This window comes from Amblyraja radiata, chromosome 2 (genome assembly GCF_010909765.2).
Source record: "Amblyraja radiata isolate CabotCenter1 chromosome 2, sAmbRad1.1.pri, whole genome shotgun sequence".
NCBI lineage: Eukaryota > Metazoa > Chordata > Chondrichthyes > Rajiformes > Rajidae > Amblyraja > Amblyraja radiata.
In genome coordinates, this window is record NC_045957.1 from 22312831 (window position 1) to 22336508 (window position 23678).

The window sequence follows — 23678 nt, forward strand, 5'->3', positions numbered from 1 at the left end:
TTTGCTAAACCTCTCCCTATAGCTTAAGTCCTAGAGTCCTGGCAACATGAATATTCCCTGCACCCTTTCCAGCTAGGCAACATCTTTCCTATCACATGCTGCCCAAAACTGAACACAATACTCTAAACGTGGCCTCACCAACAACTAATATAACTGCAACATGACCTCCCAACTGTATATACTCAATACTCTTGACTGATAAAGGCCATCGTGCTGAAAGCCTTTCTGAACACCCTATCGACCTGTGACCCCACTGTCAAGGAACTATATACTTACACTCCCAGGTCCCAATACTCTACAACATTCCCCAGAGCCATATCATTACACTGTGTAGATGATACCCATGATAGACTTCCAAAAATGCAGCACCTCACATTTCTCTGTATTAAGTACCATCAACCATTCCTCAGCTCACCTGCCCAACTGATCAAGATCCTGGTGCAATTTTTCACAACCATCTTCACTATCTACAATACCACTCACTTTTCTGTCATCTGCAAACTTGCAAATCATGCCATGCACGTTCTCATCCAAATCATTGATATAGATGACATCAACAAAGGGCCCAGCATCTCTCCTTGGATTCCAAAGCTTTCTTTAGTTAATTTCTCTCCGTGTAGGTAATATAATAAAATTTATCGTTCCTCTTTATTATTCATTATTTTTGTTTTCTACTGGCTCCTTTATTCTTCCTCATTTATTATCCATCTATGTATCTTAATCTTATTTCCCTTTCCATAATTCTAATAATTTATTTTGTTGTAAATGTTATATTCTTTGTCATATTACTGAATTGTGCATTTTCATTTTAAAGTCTGTAAGATCACTGGAGATGAGACTTCGACTGAGATGTATCTCTACCCAGATGGTCTTCCCATCACTCGCCAGTTGCATAAAAAAATGGTGTCCAAATCAGTGCGTGCACCTGAGGGAACCTCTGCAAAGCATGACGGTGAGGAAAAAAAAAAAAATATTATCATGAGATGGAAGAAGCCTCAAAAACTGAAAGCCTTGAGAGAATGAAAGAACTTAGAAACTGTTGTGGGCATTAGTTATGGCATCTTGGCCACTCCTGAGTTGGTGGTATAGTTTCTGAAATTCTGACTAACTGAATTTAACCAACAATATACCAGCATTTAATTTACTTAGCATAGAAGTTGAACAAGATGGATCATGTGGTTCATTCATTGTATTTAAAGAGTTGGATACATTTCGATCTTATTTGAAACTAAGACATTTTCTTATGATACTTTGTTTCAGCTATTGTATTTAGAAGAACAATTAAATTAATTTGCAAAATATACTTAATATTGAATCTGAACAGTGATTCTAGGCAAGAAAGGTTGCCATGTTGACACAGCTCTGCAATCAAGACAACATTTGGCCTCAATTTCCATCACTTTAGAAAAGAGGTCTTTGCAATTAATCCATGACTTTCCTTGAAAAGTGAATGCCAGATTATGACTGGCTTAGTGACTGCCAACTTCAGTTGTATCCTTGCATATGAAGGGTGTCTTATTGAGAGAGGTATCAATATGTTGCCTACACTTAGCATTATTGCTCCTGGGATTAATCCACTCCTGCAAGAGGGGAAGGAAAATTAGAGGGGGTGGGGTTATTTGTACTCACTCTTATGTGCCTATTATTTTTTAAACAGCTGGGACAGCAAATAACTTGCAAGGTTCATTAGGATCTAAAGTTCTAGAAGATCACATCAAACAATTGGATTTTAACGAGACAATAATAGGTTTGTGTTTTTTAATATATTTATTGTTTAATTTCTGCACAGTTTATTATGTGCTGTTTGAGTATTTTATTGAATTATGTTTATTCCAAATAATCCTCAAACTAATGTTTCAGGTTCTTAGATATCATGATAGGTTTTTTTTGATTGGTACTGAAAGTCTGTTCTTGTTCTCCTTAGAGTGGAGAAGGTGAGGAAGAGATTTAATGGAGGACTTTGAATTTATAAAGTGATTATATAGTGTAAATAAGGTGACAAAGTTCCTAAAGTGGTTTGATAGCGAGAAGTTAAAATGGCTGGAAAGGATGTAGAAAAAGCATGAATATTTTTAATGCAATGTCTGATTAGAATTTAACAAACACAACTTGAGTGTGTGGTGGGATCAGACCAGCTAAGGGTGTGATGGAAATGTAATCAGAGGCCAAAAGGTTGGTGGAAAATGTTCAGAGATTTAGAAAGTGATGGATAAGATGTGACAGTATTTTCCAAAAAATCTTTTCAATATTAGAAATAGAAGGAACAGTGGAATGTGGGGAGTGACACAATAGACAATAGGTGCAGGAGTAGGCCTTTCGGCCCTTCGAGCCAGCACCGCCATTCAATGTGATCATGGCTGATCATCCCAAATGAGTACCCCGTTCCTGCCTTCTCCCCATATCCCCTGACTCCGCTATTTTTAAGTCCTATCTTGCTCTCTCTTGAAAGCATCCAGAGAATCTGCCTCCACCGCCCTCTGAGGCAGAAAATTCCACAGACTCGCCACTCTCTGTGAGAAAAAGTGTTTCCTCATCTCCATTCTAAATGGCTTACTCCTTATTCTTAAACTTAAACTGTGGCCCCTGGTTCTGGACTCCCCCAACATCGGGAACTTGTTTCCTGCCTCTAGCGTGTCCAAACCTTTAACAATCTTATATGTTTCAATGAGATATCCTCTCATCCTTCTAAACTCCAGGCTGTAGAAGCCCAGCTGCTCCATTCTCTCAGATACCTGAAGGATTTCTCGTAAAAAGAGCCAGTGCAAAACCTTTGGTAGGGCTGGGTGAGCGGGGGTACGGAAGGGTAGTTGGATATATCTCTGCTTCTTTTACACCTTCGTTAGTTCCAGGGTTTTTTTCTTCTTTACCCATTTTTTTTCTTTTTCTTTCTTCTTTCTTTTTCTTTGTCCTTTCTTCTTTCTTTCTCTTTTCCTTTTTCTCTTTTTTCTATCTAGTTATTAGATAATAAAATGTTAAAACTGAAGCTGTATGAAAATTGTATAACTGTTATGTCGATCATTTTTTTTTGTGCAATTGGTTCTAACAAAAACTAAAAAAAAAAAAAGAACCAGTGCAGACAAAGTTAGCCAAATTACAGTCTTAAGAGCTGAAATGCCTTGTGTCTTTTTATTTAGAGACCCCTATGCAAATTTGGGATTACACTAATGAGAGTGGGAAATTATGTGTAAATGAAGATTAAAGGATGGGGAGTCATAAGACTCGAAGATTACTGGTGTTGATGCTGTCATGATTAGTTAACTATTCTGCAAACCTTTAGTTATTTTAACATTGTTACGGTATTTTTGCTTTACTTTTCAGGGCTAGATTTTTTGACTGAATATAATTATAAAGGAAAAACCGAACCATTGTATTATTGTGAGCTGTGCAATTGTGAATCGCCCCTTCGGTGTATTTTGGCACATATGTTTGGACTTAAACACAAGACGAATTATGTAGTAAGTAGACAAAATGGCAAATACATTTAAATATAATTACACTATATCAGTTGAAAAGTTGGTCTGAAATGCATTCATGTTTTTCTCTGTGCTGTTAGTGTGCATTATAAACGTCAGAATTCTCCATGTGAAACATTTAATATCTTAATTATTATTGAAAATAATTTAGCAAATAAGTAAAATGAACAATATTTTTTTGAAAAAGGCAATATATTTGACAAAGGAGCGTGACAAAGAGGCTCACAACACCAGGGAATGGGTTCAATCCTGAATTTGGGTGTTATTTTAGTGGAATTTGCATTAGCGCCCACGAACAAATGCCCTTTTTTTTGTCATAATAAGGAAGAAATACAGTTTAATATATTATACAAATTGTGATTTATATTTGCACTGTGGATTAAACTATTTAAACTATGTAATCAATAGAGCCAGGATTTTCCATAAATGCCTTTTCATGCCTTTTTTTGATGATAAGGCCTTTTTCACGATCGCGTGCCTAAATCAGCCTTTTCTTTGCCGTTTTGCTAAAAGGTCGTGCTATTTTCTCAAGTGGTACCGTGATTACAATGGCATTTTCCATGTTAACATGTTAATATTAATGTTATTATTAACGTGTTAACATAGTATAACTTACAAGAAAACTTCCACCACCGGGGCAAAACCGGGGGCGCCACTGTCGTACATTCATTCGTTTGTGCCGCTGCCCGCTGGTTCAGTCTTTTCCAAGATGTATTTAAGAAAGAACTGTAGATGCTGGAAAAATCGAAGGTAGACAAAAAATGCTGGAGAAGCTCAGTGAGTGAGGCAGCATCTATGGAGAGAAGGCATAGGCGACGTTTTGGGTCGAGACCCTTTTTCAGATTGATGTGGGGGGGCGGGAAAAAGAAAGTAAGAGGCGGAGACAGAAGGACTAGAAGGAGAGCCTGGAAGGGTAGGGGGAGGATGGAGAAGACAAGGGTTATCTAAAACTACCCAAGCAAAATACCCAAGCTTGTCTCCTCACTATATTTACTGCTGGCTCCAGTCGCAAATCTGAGTTTGAGTGATCAATGCAAGGCATTAATTGATGCTGGAATTCCACTGTGGAGATTGGATAATAAACCTCTCAGAGGTTTTTTAGAGAAATACACAGAGGAACCAAGCGAGTCATCATTACGGAAAAATGATGTTGACAGAAACTTCAACATTATTGTGCAGAAAATTAGAGATGAACTTGCATGCAACAAAATATGGATCTCAATAGATGAGACAACCAATGCTGTGGGGAGTTATGTTGCCAATGTGGTCATCGGTACACTGGAGGCAGGTCAACCATCAAAGGAGTATTTGTTTACATCGGAGGTGTTGGAGAAGTCAAACAGCTCAACTATTGCTTTGTTGTTTACATCTTCACTTGATGTACTTTGGCCAGAAGGTATAAAACATGAGAATGTTCTTCGGTTTGTGACTTAAAGTTTTATTCCCCAAAATGTTGCATTTGACATGCTTAGCTGAAGGACTTCATAGAATTGCCAAACACATATGTAGCTTGTTTCCAAATGTCGATTCCCTAGTTTCCAATGTCAAGAAAATCATCCTCAAAGCACCGTCACGTGTGCAATTGTTCAAGGAAATGGCAAGCTAAATTCCGCTACCTCCTCAGCCCATTTTGACTGGATGGGGTATATGGCTCTCTGCTGTACTCTTTATGCTGCACATTTTGAAAAGTTAAAATAAATCGTCAACAGTTTTGAAGAAGAAGAATCTGCTGCAGTCAGGATCGTCAGTGAAGTCATGCAGAAAATGTCCCTTCACCGCGATCTGGTGTTTATTGCTTCCAATTTTGCAAATTTCCCAAAAGCTATCACTTCCCTTGAGAAACATGGCAAAACATTAGTGAATAACTTGCAGGTTTTCAACAAAGTAACTGACGATATTCGTAAAGTTCCTGGCGATGTAGGTAAAGACATACAAGGAAAATGTGAGAGTGATTTTAGCTAGCAAAGATCTTGAAGATATAGAAAACATAGCTAAAGTTCTTGAAGGTAGTTGTAATGCACAAGATATCAACATGAATATAGAGTCTGTAGCTTGTTTCGGGTATGCACCAGTGACCTCAGCTGAGGTAAAAATAGGTTTTTCACAACTGAAACATATTCTGTCTGACCGACGGCATAGTTTAACACCAGATAATTTGAAAGAAATGCTAGTAATTATGTGCAACCAAGCAACTTTGATCATTTAATGTAGTATACATTTATATTATCATTTTAAACCATATTTTGGTGGTGGAAATAAATGCCTTTTTATGCCTTTTTGTCATAAGGCTTTTTCATGCCTTTTTTGTAATTTTATTATACCTTTTTGTCTGCCTATTTCGGAGTGTTTTAGTAATCAATATGTAATCAACTGATCACAATTGTGAGTTCCTTCTTATATAATAAAAAGTGTGAAGGAGATCCAGATACCTTAACCTTTTCCTACATCCAATTCTCATGCTTGCTTGATGAATCTGAGACAGCAAAATTCAAGCTGGAGATACCGACAATTGAAATGTTTGCTTGTGCATTACTGGGTGTCCACAAAGCTGCATTTTCTGCAATCCAGAAGTGCAGCTTGCTCTCCTGTAACATGCTCTATATTTGTTACATTCCAATTCTGTTACTTTTTAAGAAACACACAGACTTGCACTAATCACTGAAACAGTAGACAAGGTTTTAAAAAAGAAATTTACAATACTTCATAGTCATGAAGTCATAGTCATAGAAATGCCAACATCTCCCTATCAGCACTGATTTTCCCTCTGATTAACTTCTAAAATTTTCATTCAATACTCATTTGTTATACTTATTTGTTGCAGCTTAATAAAACTTTGGTTAGGCCAAGTTTGCAGTACTTTATGCACTTCTGGATGCCCCATTACAGGAAGAATGTGGAGGCTTTGAAAGGGTGCAGAAGAGGTTTACAAGGATACTGCCTGGATTAGAGAGATTTAGCTATCAGGAGAGGTTGGTCAAACTTGAATTTGTTTTCTCTGAAGTATCGGAGGCTGAAAGGAGACCTAATAGAAGTTTATAAAATTGTGTGACTCATAATGCATCGATTGAGTAGACAGTCACAATCTTGTTTCCAGGTTGGAAATATCAAATACCAGAGGGCATAGCTTTAATGTGAGAGGGATAAAGTTTAAATGAGATGTGTTGGGCAAGAATTTTACAGAGAGAGTGGTAGGTGCTTAAAACCCGCTTCCAGGGCTGTTGGCGGAGGTAGATACAACTGTGGCATGTACAAAACATTTAGATCTGGACCAGAATAAGTAGGGAATGGATGGATTTAGATGATGTGACTGCAGAAGGGATTTGTTTAATTGGGCATCATGTTCAGAACAGACATTATGGGTTGTAGGGCCTGTTCCTGTGCTGTACTGTTCTGTACTGTTCCATGTTTTGTGGGGGTGGTGTTGGATGTTGGGATACGATGGAAAAAGTGCTGTAAGTTTGTAGAAGATCCTTTCTCAAATTTTGGAGGTTTATGTGTTCATTTGAGCTGTGAATGGGGCCTCCAAGAACGATTGGAGATAGTTATATTTTGTGGAATCATATTATTTCTCATGAGACCACTCCGATTCAAAGATTGATCTATTGATTGGAGATAGGGCTGTGTGCTGAGCCCCCTCCTCTACTCCCTCTTCACCTATGACTGCACACCTGTACATGGTACTAACACCATCATCAAGTATGCAGATGATACAACGGTGATTGGCCTCATCAGCAACAACGATGAGTCGGCCTACAGGGAGGAGGTCCAGCACTTAACAGCATGGTGCGCTGACAACAACCTGGCCCTTAACTCCAAGAAGATCAAGGAGCTCATTGTAGACTTCAGGAAGTCCATGGGCGGCACGCACACCCCCATCCACATTAACGGGACGGAGGTGGAACGTGTTTCTAGCTTCAGGTTCCTGGGAGTCAACATCTCCGATGACCTCTCTTGGACCCACAATACCTCAACTCTGATCAAGAAGGCTCTTCTTCCTGAGGAGACTGAAGAAGGTCCATCTGTCTCCCCAGATCCTGGTGAACTTCTACCGCTGCACCATCGAGAGCATCCTTACCAACTGCATCACAGTATGGTATGGCAACTGCTCTGTCTCCGACCGGAAGGCATTGCAGAGGGTGGTGAAAATTGCCCAACGCATCACCGGTTCCTCGCTCCCCTCCATTGAGTCTGTCCAAAGCAAGCGTTGTCTGCGGAGGGCGCTCAGCATCGCCAAGGACTGCTCTCACCCCAACCATGGACTGTTTACCCTCCTACCATCCGGGAGGCGCTACAGGTCTCTCCGTTGCCGAACCAGCAGGTCCAGGAACAGCTTCTTCCCGGCGGCTGTCACTCTACTCAACAACGTACCTCGGTGACTGCCAATCACCCCCCCCCCCCCCCCCCCCCCGGAAACTTATTATTATTTATTCAAATCATTTGCTATGTCGCTCTTCCAGGGAGATGCTAAATGCATTTCGTTGTCTCTGTACTGTACACTGACAATGACAATTAAAATTGAATCTGAATCTGAATCTGATGCTGATGGCTTTCACAGTGTTGGTGGAAACAAATTTAGGTAATGAATTTGTAGTTTAGAAAATAAAAACATTTCAACTGGAGTATGATCTCTGTTCTTAGCAGCCTTGTCCCATTTCTACTTGCCAGGCCATCCGTGATTGATGACTGAGGTGAGTATCTGCAGAGTGGCACCCTCTGCCGTGCAAGCCGAACTTCCCGAGGTAATCAACCATGACCAGATATCTCTGCAGGCTGGCAACATCTGTTGGCGCTGACATCTCGCTGATAGCTGTAGTCTTGGAAGGATCTGCCTTGAGGCCGTCACTTGTGAAAACATGCCCCACGTAGCTCACCTGATTAACACGGAACCAACACATGTGGGGATTAAGTTTCAAATTCACTTCCCTGGCACACTAGAGCACTTTCTTTAAATTAGCATCATGCTGTTCCAAGTCTTTGCCGGTAACAATAATGTCGTCTACGATGATTGTACAAGGGAATCTATCAGTGAGTTGCTCCATAGAATGCTGAAACACCTCACTGGCTGAAATGATACCGAACGGGGAATCCCCGTTCCCCGTCCTCGTTCTTCAGGGAATGGGGATTCCCCTCCGCCACCATAGATGAGGCTCACACCAGGGTCTCATCCATACCCCGTAACACTGCTCTCTCTCCCCATCCCCGCACACGCAACAAGGGCAGAGTCCCTCTGGTCCTCACCTTTCACCCCACCAGCCGGCAAATACAACACATAATCCTCCACCATTTCCGCCACCTCCAACGTGACCCCACCACTCGCCACATCTTCCCATCTCCCCCCATGTCTGCCTTCCGCAAAGACCGCTCCCTCCGCAACTCCCTCGTCAAGTCTTCCCTTCCCTCCCGCACCACCCCCTCCCCGGGCACTTTCCGTTGCAACCGCAAGAAATGCAACACCTGTCCCTTCACCTCCCCCCTCGACTCCATTCAAGGTCCCAAGCAGTCGTTCCAGGTGCGACAAAGGTTCACCTGTATCTCCTCCAACCTCATCTACTGCATCCGCTGCTCTAGATGTCAGCTAATTTACATCGGTGAGACCAAGCGTAGGTTGGGCGACCGTTTCGCCGAACACCTCCGCTCAGTCCGCAATAACCTACCTGATCTCCCGGTGGCTCAGCACTTCAACTCCCCCTCCCATTCCCAATCCGACCTCTCTGTCCTGGGTCTCCTCCATTGCCAGAGTGAGCAACAGCGGAAATTGGAGGAACAGCACCTCATATTCCGTCTGGGGTCCTTGCGCCCTTACGGCATCAACATTGAATTCCCCCAATTTGGCTAGCCTGTGCTGTCCCCTCCCCTTCCTTCACCCTCTAGCTGTCTCCTCCCACCCTCCCATCCGCCCGCCCTCGGGCTCCTCCTCCACCTCCCTTTTTCCTTCTTTCTTTCCCCACCCCCCATCAGTCTGAAGAAGGGTTTCGGCCCGAAACGTCGCCTATTTCCTTCGCTCCATAGATGCTGCTGCACCCGCTGAGTTCCTCCAGCAATTTTGTGTACCTTCGATATTCCAGCATCTGCAGTTCCCTTTTGAACACTCCTCTAAGGTACGCATGGGGTGATGGGGCCTTTTAACTACAGTGTTTAGGTCCCTCAGATTAATACGTATGCGAATATCCTGTTTATACTTCTTTGTAGCAGCCACCATCGAGGACACCCAGAGGGTTCTGAAGGGTTCTCAGAGGGTTCTGAAGGACACTCAGAGGGTTCTGAAACAGGTGTGATAACTCCCAATGTCACCATTCTGTCCAGTTTGTCTTTGACCCGGTCCCGCATGCCAATGGGTACACGGTGAGCAGGACGAACCACGGGTCGTACCTCTGGGTCTAAAGTCATAGAGTAGGTTATTGGTAGCTTGCCTAGCTCCTCAGTGAAAGGATGCTGGTAATCCGTAAGGATACATTGTGTCGAATCAGCAATTGGAGTTAGTTGATGCACATGCCAGTCCCATAACTTTGCAGACATCATAGCCCTAAAGTGGTACGACCTTGCTGTCGACGACATAAAACTCCAACTTGTATGATTGATACAATCGGGTTAAGTTCACTCCCATCATATGCCACGAAACTAGTACTGCACGTTTTTAATTACTCTGCATTCCGAACATGTGAAACAAAACATTACATTTCGCTTCAGTGTCAATCTTCACTTCAATCGCATTGTTGTTTACCTTCACAGTGGCCATGGGTTTACTCTTTTGCACATTTTGTCTTGCAATGGAATGAGTTTGCCGAATCATTCCATCCACTTTAGGCTTATCATCGCTGCCTCTATCAGATAAATCAGACAAATGCTCGGCCTGTAGCAAATTCACGGATTGTTTTGTCTTCTCTCTGCTGGGCCGAGATCTGCAACATTTCCAGAAAATGTTGCGCCTTTTGCATCCATGGCAAATCTGGCCAAACGTGGGACATTTCTCCTTTTTTGTAATGAGCATCGCCACAGTTATTACATTGAGTAATAAACCGTGCCACAGGCTTATCAAACTGTGCTTGCATTGTTATCTCTTGCTTCGGTCGTCTAGGAAACGAAGCCTGGAAACTCTCAATTCCTATGGTGGAATGCTGTGCCTCTGTTAGCGTTCTGGCGTGACGAACAGACAGCTCGTAATGTTCGCGGCGACATCCCTATCCAAAGTTTTTTTCGCAGCGACATCCCTATCCAAGTTTTTTTTTGACAGATGGCGTCTGCCTGTGCCGACATTTTGCCAGCAGCTCAACGGAAGAGAATTATTTATACCTTCAATCAACTCGCCTGCATCAGAAAAACGGCAGAAGTCGGCGCCGTAGTGGACAAGCTGCTAGTGCACTTGAATGCACAAGCGATATCATGATCTCCCACAGCTGCTGGAGCCCCCGACTGCAAGCGTTCCCTCGATCGCTGGAGAACACCCTGCCCTACTGGGGATCACAGGTTCTGCACCTGGAAACACCGGGAAGACCTCCGGAGCCGACGGGCAGGATCACCCAGCAGCAACGGAGCTGGAGCTGCCGACTGTGAGGGAATCCCCGATCGCAACGGAGCTGGAGCTGCCGTCTGCAAGGGAATACCCATTCGTAGAAACAGCAGGTAGAGTAGGAACAGTACCTGGAAACAACGGAGAGGCCTCCATTGTGTCCGGAAACATGGCCGAGGGCAGGACTTCAAGTCAGACTGAAGCACAGGGGACTTCGACCCCCTCTCCCTACCAGGCAGGAAACATGTTCCCGATGTTGGGGGAGTCCAGAACCAGGGGCCACAGTTTAAGAATAAGGAGTAAGCCATTTAGAACGGAGACGAGGAAACACTTTTTCTCACAGAGAATGGTGAGTCTGTGGAATTCTCTGCCTCAGAGGGCGGTGGAGACAGGTTCTCTGGATGCGTTCAAGAGAGAGCTAGATAAGGTTCTTAAAAATAGTGGAGTCAGAAGATATGGGGCGAAGGCAGGAACGGGGTACTGATTGGGGATGATCAGCCATGATCACATTGAATGGCGGTGCTGGCTTGAAGGGCCAAATGGCCTACTCCTGCACCTATTGTCTAACCAGAAGCCTTGGATGAACCATGAGATTCGCACTCTTCTGAAGTCGAGATCCCATGCATTCAGGTTTGGAGATACAGAGGTCTACAAGAAGTCCTGATACGACCTTGGTAAGGCCATCAAAAAGGCTCAAAGGCAATTCTGCTCTAAGCTGGAGGATGAGACGGATGTTCGGCAACTGTGGCAGGGTTTGAATGCCATCAAGGCAAAATCAATCAAAAAGGCAGCAAAGCAACACTCCCTGATGAGCTCAATGCGTTTTACGCACGCTTTGATAGGGAGAACGCTGATGTGCTTTCCCCAGCCCCCATTCGATGTGATGTTATTTCAATCAGAGTCTCAGTGGCCGACGACAGAAGATCCTTCAGAGGGGTGAACCCTCGGAAAGCGCCTGGACCTGATGGCATACTTGGTCCTGTTCTAAAAACCTGTGCAGACCAACTGGCTGGAGTTTTTAACTGACATTTTCAACCTCTCACTTCTGAGCTCTGAGGTTCCCACCTGCCTTAAAAGGGCTTTAAAAATAATACCGGTGCCCAAGAAGAGCAAGTGCCTCAATGACTTCTGACCAGCGGCACTAATGTCTGTGGTGATGAAGTGCTTTGAGAGGTTGATTTTGGCGCATATCATCTCCTACCTCGACAAGAACCTCGACCCACTGCAGTTTGCATACCGCCATAACAGGTGGATGTAATCTCACTGGCTCTCCACTCCGCATTGGACCACTTGGACAACAAAAACTCATATGTCATGCTGTTATTCATTGACTAAAGCGTGGCATTTTATACATTCATCCCCTCCAAGCTCTCAGATCTGGGTCTTTGCGCATCCCTCTGCAATTGGATCCTCGACTTCCTCATTCACAGACCATGGATGTCCGTATTGTTGGAAATGTGTCATCCTCGATAACAATCAGCACGGAAGCATCTCAAGGCTGCGTGCTCAGCCCTCTGCTTTACTCACTCTATACTCATGACTGCCCAGCCGGACATAGTGCGAACTCCATCATCAAGTTCGCCGACCACACCACTGTTGTGGGACGAATCACTGATGGGGACAAGTCAGAGTATAGAAGCGAGATCGACCGATTGACCAAATGGTGCCAGCACAATAACCTGACTCTCAACACCAGTAAAACCAAGGAATTGATTGTGGACTTTGGAAGGGGTAGGATAGGGACCCACAATCCCGTTTATATCAACGGGACGATGGTGGAAAGAGTCAAGAACTTCAAATTCCTGGGCGTGCACATTTCCGAAGATCTTTCCTGGTCCCAGTACACTGATGCAATTATAATGAAAGCATATCAGGGCCTCTACTTCCTGAGAAGATTACGGAGATTCGGTATGTCAAGGAGGACTCTCTCGAACTTCTACAGGTGCACAGTAGAGAGCATGCTGACTGGTTGCATCGTGGCTTCGTTCGGCAACTTGAGCGTCCAGGAGCGGAAAAGAATGCCCAGTTCATCATTGCCCAGTCCATCATTGACCCGGACCTCCCCACCATCGAAGGGATCTATCGCAGTCGCTGCCTCAAAAAGGCTGCCAACATCATCAAGGATCCACACCATCCTGGGCACGCACTCATCTCTCCGCCACCATCGGGTAGAGGTGCAGGAGCCTGAAATCTGGTACAACCAGGTTCAGGACCAGCTTCTTCCCCACAGAGGTCAGGCTATTAAACTCGCCAACAAACAGACTCTGAACTGTAACAGCCTATTGCACTTCATCTGTATATTTATGTGCATATGTGTGGGCTATGCTATATAGACACATTGAACTGTTTTATATTTATGCTTACAATATTCTGTTGTGCTGCAGCAAGCAAGAATTTCAGTGTCCTATCTGGGACACATGACAATAAACTCTCTTGACTTGACTCTTGACTTGACAAAGTTATGGCAGGGTCACGGACAAGCTTTTTTCTTAGTTGGTCGTTAATAAGACCGCACACTAATCTGTCTCTAATAAATTCAACCCGAAGATCACCAAATCTACAGCCTCCAGCAGTTTTTTTGATCGCACACCCAAATGATTCAATAGATACAGTTGTACAGGGTCTTGGTGAGACCACACCTGGAGTATTGCGTACAGTTTTGGTCTCCTAATCTGAGGAAGGACATTCTTGCCATAGAGGGAGTACAGAGAAGGTTCACCAGACTGATTCCTGGGATGTATGGACCTTCATATGAAGAAAGACTGGATAGACTCGGCTTGTACTCGCTAGAATTTAGAAGATTGAGGGGGGACCTTATAGAAACTTACAAAATTCGTAAGGGGTTGGACAGGCTAGATGCAGGAAGATTGTTCCCAATGTTGGGGAAGTCCAGAACAAGGGGTCACAGTTTAAGGATAAGGGGGAAATCTTTTAAGACCGAGATGAAGAAAACATTTTTCACACAGAGAGTGGTGAATCTCTGGAATTCTCTGCCAGAGAAGGTAGTTGAGGCCAGTTCATTGGCTATATTTAAGAGGGAGTTAGATGTGGCCCTTGTGGCAAAAGGGATTAGGGGGTATGGAGAGAAGGCAGGTACAGGATACCGAGTTGGATGATCAGCCATGATCATATTGAATGGCGGTGCAGGCTCGAAGGGCCGAATGGCCTACTCCTGCACCTATTTTCTAAGTTTCTATGTTTCTATTCTCACCCTCATTCTGGTTTTGTGAGAAGAACTTCATCCGCTCGATGGGAGGATTGGCCTGAGGGTCACACAGCTGTCGAAACTTTATTTCACGACATTCCGGGTCGTCGGGTGATTCAGCAGGGGTAACGACCACAGCTGCACCATTAACAGGTTGATGAGTTATTTCATCTGCATACACAAACTGTAGTGTGCGTTCGTGAGCTTCATCTCCTGCGAGGTTGAGGAGCATGTTAGCACGGGCCACAGCCTGCTTATCATAGTAAGATGCAGCAATGAAGACATTATTCTGTCACTCAAAAATACGCCATCGCTCTCTGATTATGCTATCGAAGACGAGTGGGTCCAGATTTTTGGAAAGCTTCAGCCATACTTGAGAATAAAAAGTCGTATAAACAGCAGCTAAAGTTGAACCGAAGTATTACTTCTGACACCATGTATAAAGTACTATTGACACTCATAAAACTTCATAATAAGTACTTTAATAAGAATACATACAGGAACCATATATATAGGTACTGTAGGCTCGAAGTCGTAGATTAAACTGAAAGCATAGCTGCTCGCATTCCACAAGATGGCATGGTGGAAACCCGACATGGATTAGGGATTGGGTCAGCAATAGCACAACCAGGCATGGATCAAGTCAGTAAGAGTGATTGATCTGCAGCAACCTTCTCCAGCATTCTTTGCTCAAGATTCCAGTTTCTTGTGCCTTCAAGGATTTAGGTAAATGTGGGCCATGTTTGAATGCCTAACCTTTGTCACCAGCTGTGATTTTCCATTCACAGAGTACATTGTGTTTTCCAGAAATGGAAACATCCATATTTATTGGAAACAACTGTTGGAAAATACAAACAAATTGTCGAGGAAAAAGCAGCAGAAATTGAAAAGATTGATGGAAGAGGAACAGTGAAGGTAAATGTACAATATTAAATGCACATTATTACACAAGAAATGGTAGGCAATGCACCTGGTGTATTATTTAATGTTTATCTTTTTACAGTGCCACTTTGCAGTATTGGCCCAATGTCGCATTGTTTCTGTAACATTCAAAAATGTCTCCATATCTTGAATATACCGTATTTCCCGGCAATGAAGATGCTATTTTTTACCAAAAAATAAAGCACGAACATTTTCCTGTGTCTTGGAGGCCGCATTTTAAGTTGTTAGCCAAGAAAGATAGACTTGGCTATCCCTCAGTACAGCAACATCAAGAACAATGTTGCTGTACTGAGGGATAGCCAAGTCTACCCCTCATTGCTGACAGCTGATGGGAAGTGGCTGTAAAGTGGGAAGCGGGTGTAAAAGGACAGTGCGGGTGGGGGGGGGGCCTTTCACAATGTGAGGGGAATCTGGCCCGGGGAGGGAAGTAGCTCGTGTGTCTGCGAGCGGCCGCTGAAACCGGACAGCGGAACCGGCTGCCACCAAAGCGCCTAATGCCGGCCCGCACATCTCTGGCAGTGCCCTCCGTCTGAACACCTCTCTCCTACCGCTCGCTGGCCTCGCTCATGTCAGCCGCTTCCCGCAAATCCTTTAATTACGACTGCCGCCAGGGAGGGAAGTAGCTCGGGTGGCTGCGAGTGTCGTGATTACCGATACTCAAAATTAAGTCAGGCGACGCGGCGAATTCTTCAAGAAGTTCAAACCTTTATTTGCAAATCAAGGCTGGAACACTCAAAGAGTAAATTGCGTGAATGCCCGCCCCAGACAAAGAGTTGTTTCTTTTTATGGCATGTTTAACTCTGTAAGTCCCATCCCCGGTACATTTTCATACCCAATCACTTGCAGACATTCTCTTATCGATAACCAATCACTTGCAGCCATTCCCTTTCATTAACCAATTACCTGCATCCAGTTTTTCCCCTCCTTCCCCAGTTATTTTCCATTCCGTAATCCTTATTTAAACCACATGACTTCTCCTATCTTGGGCCTTCTTATCTCTTTCAGCTAGGGTTTGATACAGAGTTACAAAGGTTATATATCTGTCACAATTGATTTACGCTAATTGCTGCAAGAGAAGAACCCAAAGTTTACTCCCCTAGCTTTGACCTCCCTTATCTCTTGGTCATCCCAGCTAGGGTTGTTACAGTGTTACAAAGGTCATATAACTGTCACAATTGATTTATGCTAACTGCTGCCAGAGAAGAACCCAAACGCCTACACACACACGGTTTATATGAATAAACAAATGCACACAAAGGCGAACACAAATGGCTAATCTCAACATGGCAAAACTAATCCAAACATGCAGAGCAAAAGCTAAATCCAAACATGCAGGTCAAAACCTAAATACAAATTATAATAGATAAAGGATAATAGTTAAGTATCTCAAGCATTACTAAGAATATAAAAATATAAAGGATAATATACTCCCATACGAGCGGCTGCCGGGACTGGACAGCGAAAACGGCCGCCACCTCAACGCCTTCTGCCAGCCCGGAGATGCTGTCCAGTCCCGGCGGCAGCTCCCGTTTTGGCACTACTAATCCTTATGTTTGAATTTCCTAGTTCCTTAGCGATCCTGTTTTTACCACCATCTCTCTACCTGCCGTCACCCTCCACCTCCCACCCATTCAGTCATTCAGAATGGAGAAGATCTGGAAGTCTTGGGGAAATTAAATTGTGACTCTCGTTATCTCAATTTATTTATTTATTTATTTATTTATTTATTGCGCTCAACGTTTATTAACGAGACAAAATACACACACAAACAAGATATACAAGTCACACAGCAGCTGTCAGTAACACATCAAATCATCCTAGAGTTCTTTCGCATAAGCATCAGATTCACAGGCACCCACGCAAGCTCATCATAATTAATCCTACTTAATATATAGTCACCAGTTATGTTAAACCAGACACTTGTATGCCATTTGAAGAATTTATTATGTCTCTGATCACCCCTATGTTTGGACTTATACACAGTCACAATCATGTCTGTACATATGGTTCCAAATACGCGTATACAGTACCAATCGAACTCCTCCCCTCCAATGGGGCTATGGAGAAATCATGTCCTTAATCAGTCTTGGCAGTTGTAGTAATACCAGTGTCCACATAATGTTGAAAGCATCAGTCCTTAACTGGAGTTTAGCTGTTATACTTTCCATCAAATATACACTTTTCAATCTTTCCTTCCACTGTTGAACATTTGGTGGCTTTACATTTCTCCATGACATTGTAATCATCTTCTTTGCAATCAACAGCAACACCCCAAGCAAGTATGTCTGATTTTTGGTATCTATATTTTCTGGAGTCTCTCCTAGTATGAAGCATGCCGGCTCCAGAGGTAGATCCACCACCAAAATTAGCTTAATCTCCACCTGAATATCTCTCCAATATTGATACAATTTGGGACAATCCCAAAAAATATGGGTATGATCACCAATTTTCCCGCATTGTCTCCAGCATAAATCTGAGGTGTTGCTGTATCTTGGTAACATAAGAGGAGTCTTAAATACTCTAATTCTAGTTTTCCATTCAAACTCCCTCCAGGCTGGGCTGTTTGTTAACTTATGACCCAAAAGACTTTTGTCTTTTCCCACGTTTCGTCAGTAATAATAATATTCATTTCCAATTCCTATTTCTGTTTCATTTCTATAGTGTTTCCTTTTCCATATTATTGAAGTCCTTTATATGTAGGATATCAGATTATTTTTTATCGCTCCCTCCATAGTCAACAGGAAGATCTTTTACAAATTAGGAGGTAATTTACATATCTGCTCCCAATCTACGTGTGTCTGCAGGTAATGCCGTATTTGGAGAAATTTAAAAAAGTTTGTCCCTGACAAACCAAATTCTTTCTGAAGATGCTCAAATGATTTCAAAACTTCTCCACAAAAAAAACGATCCACAGTAGTGAGCCCTTTGTCCGCCAAATTTCCGAAACCATTGTCAATTTTGCTGGGTAAAAAATCAGGAATTTTTATTTTTTATTCTTTATTTTTTTGAGCGTCAGAAATTCTATGTCCCTCCTGCCTTTTTTCAAAATTTAGCAACTCAAAATGGGTGTGCGTCTTCGACGCAGGTGGGTCTTCATTACCGGGAAATACGGTACTTAACTAGTGAACCTCCATAGCTCTCTTGGGTAGAGAATTCAAAACATTTGGATGAAGAAAACATTCATATCTCAGCCCTGGGCACAGTGGCGCAGTGTTGTGAACATATTGTATTGTAAATGCACAGAGTCTTTTACGCAGAGTAGGGGAATCAAGAACCAGAGGGCATAGATTTAAGGTGTGGGTGGAAAGATCTAATAGGAACCTGAGAGGCAATTTTTTTACACAAAGGGTAGTAGATATATGGAACAAGCTGCCAGTGGACGTATTGAGGCAGGTTCTATCACAATGTTTAAAAAACATTTGGACAGTTACATGGCAAGGATGGATTTAGAGGGATATGTGCCAAGCACAGGCAGGTGGAACTAGTGCAATTGGGGCATGTTGGTCGGCGGGGGCAAGTTGGGCTGATGGCCAGTTTCCATGCTGTATGACTCATTCCACAGAACACAGCCAGATAGCTTAGTTTCCAAGGAGAAGGTTGTGAAGGTAAATAGAGTTCCATAGCATTGAAACAGGCCATTTGGCCCATCATATTCACTCTTGCCATTAGGCACTATTATTAAATCCATCTTCCAATTCTTGGTCTATAGCCTTGCATGCCTCGGAGAAGTAAGTGCTCATCCAGATACTTCTCAATTGCTGTCATGACAATATTCAATATTACATATTTATTAATGGTCATTCCCCATATTTGTAAATTGTGGAGTATCTTTTGAAGAAGATTTTGCTGATGAACCATGAACAATTGAATTTGTACCAACTAAATTGTTATGACATCTCTGCCAAGGCAGTGCATCTTGGCTATGCAGAAAGGCAGGAAGTGATAGATGAATGTTGCCAAATGATTTCTATAAAATTGATATTTTAATAACATTGCTTCCTCTTCAAAAGGATTTTCTTTTTAATTTTCAGATGATCCGAGATCATTATGGACTTCAACTTAGCTGAAAGGCTAGCTGGAACTTTGTTGATTCCATCATGATATTCAAAATGGAGTATTTATAATTCCAGTCATTTTATTCTCAGAGCTTGTTTATTTGTAAAGTCTTTGTCATTAAAATGTGGGTAGTAGAAGAAACGTCATATTCTGGAGAACTGTGATTAGTAAAAGCATTGTAGGCATTCTAAATACTTTTTAAGCTAAATTCAGAACTATTACACTCTTCGTTTTATTTTACATTTCAGGTTGTTTTTGACAAAATAAGCCCAATGGCCATTGAAAAATCATCTGGTGTAAAAAGAGTTGGTGATCAACGTAAGTTCCACGCAAGCAGCCTTCCATCAAAAACACTATCCTGGCATTTTTTCATATTTATTTTTATTTTTAGAAACTGCTTTGAAGTTTTTCTATGCAAGGATTAAATTTATTTAAAGCAAATTATTTTCTGTTTACTCTTAGAACACCAAGTTCAACCTGAAATGGTTTTCTGTACACTATTGATATTTTCAATTAATCCCTATATTAACATTGATCAACATTCAAAAAATAATTGAAAAATAATGATTTTAAGCTCATCACATTTGTGAAAATGGGTTAGTACTCTATTGTTACGAAGTAAAATTTCTGCATCAAAATACATTTAGAGCTAAAATATGGATTTAATTTATGGATCTACATTTAATTCATAAATTTTTATTCTCTCCAAGTAAAATCCTTTATTTAAGATTCATATTATCTACTCCCACCTTGTCAAATGATGCAGTTTGTGAACTTTGCCATGGCAGCAGGAACCTTGAAAGGTTTGCAGCTGATGTGTAGTTGAATCCTGTTCAAGGAAGAGAATGGGATAGTGTCATGGAATTGCAGAGTGCAGGTGAATATCTTTCAGTCCGCACTGACTCTTTTGAAGAACAATTCAGCTAGTTCCTAATTCCTGGTTAGTTTAGTTTATAGATACAGCATGGAAACAGGCCCATCGGGTCCGCACCGACCAGCGATCTCCGCATTTTAACACTATCCTACACACACTAGGGACAACTTTTACATTTACCAAGCCAATTAACTTACATACCTATATGTCTTTGTAGTGTGGGAGGAAACCAAAGTTATCGGAGAAAACCCACGCAGGTCACGGGTAGAATGTACAAACGCCGTACAGACAGCACCCTTGGTTGGGATCGAACCCGGGTCTCCGGTGCTGCAAACACTGTAAGGCAGCAACTCTACCGCTTGGTTCGTTTTGCATATTCCAGCATGTTTTTTGCAACAGCTCAATTTTTAGGTCTATTAATTTAATCTATGTCCAGCCCCCAACTTGACAAATTAATAATGTTCACGTACATGTATTGGGTGCAGAATAAGGAGACTGACTATATGTATTCATTTGAGGTTGCTGATATATTGGTAGGATGGATCTTGGTGGATCAAGAATGAGTTAAATGAGTAGTTAACCCATAAAGGGATTATAGATGTATGATGAATCTGCACTAAATATTTAAAGGTGATCTATTTGAAAAGGAAAATATTTCTGTAAGATAAGACATCAGAATCTTGCTTTTACCTTGAATCTTGTATTTACCTGTATTGGTTTATTATTGTAATTGGAAAACATTGCATGCTATCCAGTCAAACTTCATGAGTACAATCACACCATATGTATGGGTACAACAGGTAGTGCACAAAAAAGTCGCAGAGTGCAGAATATGGTATTACGGCATTATAATGTTACAATCACAGAGTACAGATTAAAAAAGTGCAAGGTCCATTCTTATGGGAGGGCCATTCAGGAATCTGAATACAGCAGGATTAAATGCTATTCCTTAATATGGTAATACTAGCTTTCAAGTGCTTGTATCTTCTGCCAGAGAGGCGAAGAGGGAATGACCGTGGTAAAATGGTCCATGATTATGTTGATCAGAATCGATGGATCCATGCTGAACTTCCTTCATCTTTTGAGGCATTGGTGTGCTTTGTAGGCCATGGCTTCAGTGTGGTTGGTCTGGGACAAATTGCTGGAATTTTAAGCTCTAGACTGTCTCCACTTCAGTACCACTGATGTTGCCTGACACATGTACAGCTCATTATTTCCCAAAGTCAATGACTAGATAATTCATCTTGCTGACATTGAGGGAAAGGTTGTTGATTTGACAGCCTGTTGCTCAGCTCTCTTTCTCCTTCCTGTACTCCGTCTCATCATTGATCAAGATTTGGTGCACTACAGTGGTGACACCTGCAACTTCATAAAATGAGAAAAGTTTTGCTGTGAGCGTATAGTGAGCATAATAAGGGGCTGAGAATAAGTGTTGGAAAATATCGTTGAGTATGTTTTCTTGCCTTTCCTCACTGATTGTGGTCTTTGCGTTAGGAAGTGGGCATCCAGTTGAAGAGTGGGTAGCTGAGTCCCAGATTCTGAAGATGGGTCTCAATCCAAAACATCCCGATTCCCTTTCTCCAGAATCAGTCACACTCCGGAAGTGGCGGCGCTGCCTGGCAGCTGCGGCTCGCCTGCAGTCCGTCTGTTTTTTCTTTTTTTGTTGTTTACTTTTGTCTGTTTTAGTTAATTTTAGTTTATTAGGTGTATGTGTGGGTGGGAGAAACACGGTTTTAGTCTCTTCCTTCGGAGGTTGCGACTTTTTCTTGTCGTGTCCCCCGTCTCAGTCTCCGTCTGCGCTGAGGCCTAATGGCGAAGCTGGCGGCCTTGGGGTTGTGGCGCCGTTCCGACGTTCAGGTGGTGGACCCGACTTCGGAGCAGTGGCGGCGTTCCGGCTGCGGTGGCGGCTCGACTTCGGGGCTGTGGCGGCGTTCCGGCGGCTGCGGCACGACATCGTCGGGAGCTCGCAGGTCACAGGTTGGTGACCTGTTTTTCCGGAGCTCCCGCAACAACAGCTTCGTCCGCTGGACTGGAGGGCGGCAGCTTCGACCGCCTTGGGCCGTGGAGTTTGAACCGGCCTGTTCGCGGAGCTCAGGTTCAGCCGCGGGACTTACTTACCATCACCCGGCGGGGTCACAACATCGGAGGCCTGGATCGTCTCAGCGCAGAGGGAGAACAAGGAGGGAAAAGACAAAGACTTTAAGACTTTTGCCTTCCATCACAGTGAGGAGGTGCCTGGTGAACTCACTGTGGTGGATGTTAAATTTGTGTTTATTGTGTGTTTCTGTTATTTTAAATATATGTATGACTGCAAGGCAACAAAATTTTGTTCAGACTGATAAAGGATACTTTGACTTTGACCTTTGACTTTGACCTGCTGAGTTTTGTGTCAATTCCCAGATTCAGGATTTTGGAGATGAGTTTGTTTGGGATCATGGTGTTGAAGGCGGAGCTATCTTTAATAAATAAGAGTGTGATGTGGGTGACCTTGTGATGCAGATGACTAGGGGCTGGGAGAATATATCTGCTATTAATCTGTTGCAATGGTATGCGAACTGCAGTGTATGAGCAACCTAAAGTCTAGTTTCCACAGCTAATGTCATTAGTGTGCAGCAGTGTCTACTGAAATATGTATTCTGATATCAATATCAATATTCTGAAGCTAGATGTGAAGTGATAGGGCACATCTGTATGATGCTAGGGAAGCTCACATTGTTAACAGATGCACCAAACTAACAATAAGAATATGGAAGAAAGACCCACTGCAGTAAATTCTGTCCATTGGAAGATTGGAGAATGCTAGGTTCTTTCCAACCAAATTACTTTCTTTGTCAAAAGCTCTTTGCCTGATGTTCTCTGGGTCTATTTTTCAGCTGTTGTGGAACTCGAGTGTAAGAAAACCAAAGCTACTTCAGGTATGGTTATTGACCCTATTAAAGGTGATCTTTGGTTACATTGCGTTTTCTTTCTGTTGTCAACTCTTCCAGCAATTCAAACGTCTCTTCTTCCACTCCTGAAAGATATATTGCGTTCCAATTTAACTCTTTCACTCTCCCTCCCTCTCTTTTGTTTTCTTTCTCTTGACGCTGCTCAAATTCCTCACACCAGGTTTCTTTCAAGAACAAGAAATACAGACATTGTCCCGTCAAGACCCAGATAGTCATCGCGACTGAACTTATGGTGCTTTCTACCTTCACATTCAATGGAATGTCTGCAGGGAATAAGATGATTGGTCATGTCCATTGCCAACTTTAACCTGACACAATCAATTCCGTAATGTCTAAGGACAATGTTTTGCTCTAACTTTCCTTAAAAACTCAAATTTTTCAGTTGAACCTTGGGAAGATGAAGGGAAATTTTCAGCTTACATTTAAAACATAGTGACTCTTCTAAGCTCCCTGTCCTCAATATATATTTTTCAAGACTTGCAAATGATTTGTGATGTGCCATAAAATACTTTGGCTTAATGTGACTGCTATTTTCTATGAGAGGATCACTGGTAAGGCCATGATTGATTATCCATCCCTAATCGCCCTACAGATTGTGGTTGCAAGTTGTCATCTTGTTGCAGTCTGGTACATTTTGTTAAAGCCGATAGTCTTGCCAGGTCATTTCAGTAAA

The 23678-nt window shown here is 42.5% G+C and overlaps 1 protein-coding gene across 3 annotated transcripts in view; it reads left to right on the plus strand.

Moving 5' to 3' along the window:
- LOC116987104 overlaps positions 1-23678 on the plus strand; it is a 107566-nt gene that overhangs the window by 44133 nt on the left and 39755 nt on the right. For all 3 annotated transcript variants that reach the window (XM_033043002.1, XM_033043003.1, XM_033043005.1), the window contains exons 11-16: positions 815-952; positions 1658-1747; positions 3319-3455; positions 14993-15100; positions 19432-19501; positions 22931-22972. In XM_033043002.1, the coding sequence (XP_032898893.1) occupies positions 815-952; positions 1658-1747; positions 3319-3455; positions 14993-15100; positions 19432-19501; positions 22931-22972 (585 nt within the window). The remainder of the gene's footprint in view (positions 1-814; positions 953-1657; positions 1748-3318; positions 3456-14992; positions 15101-19431; positions 19502-22930; positions 22973-23678) is intronic.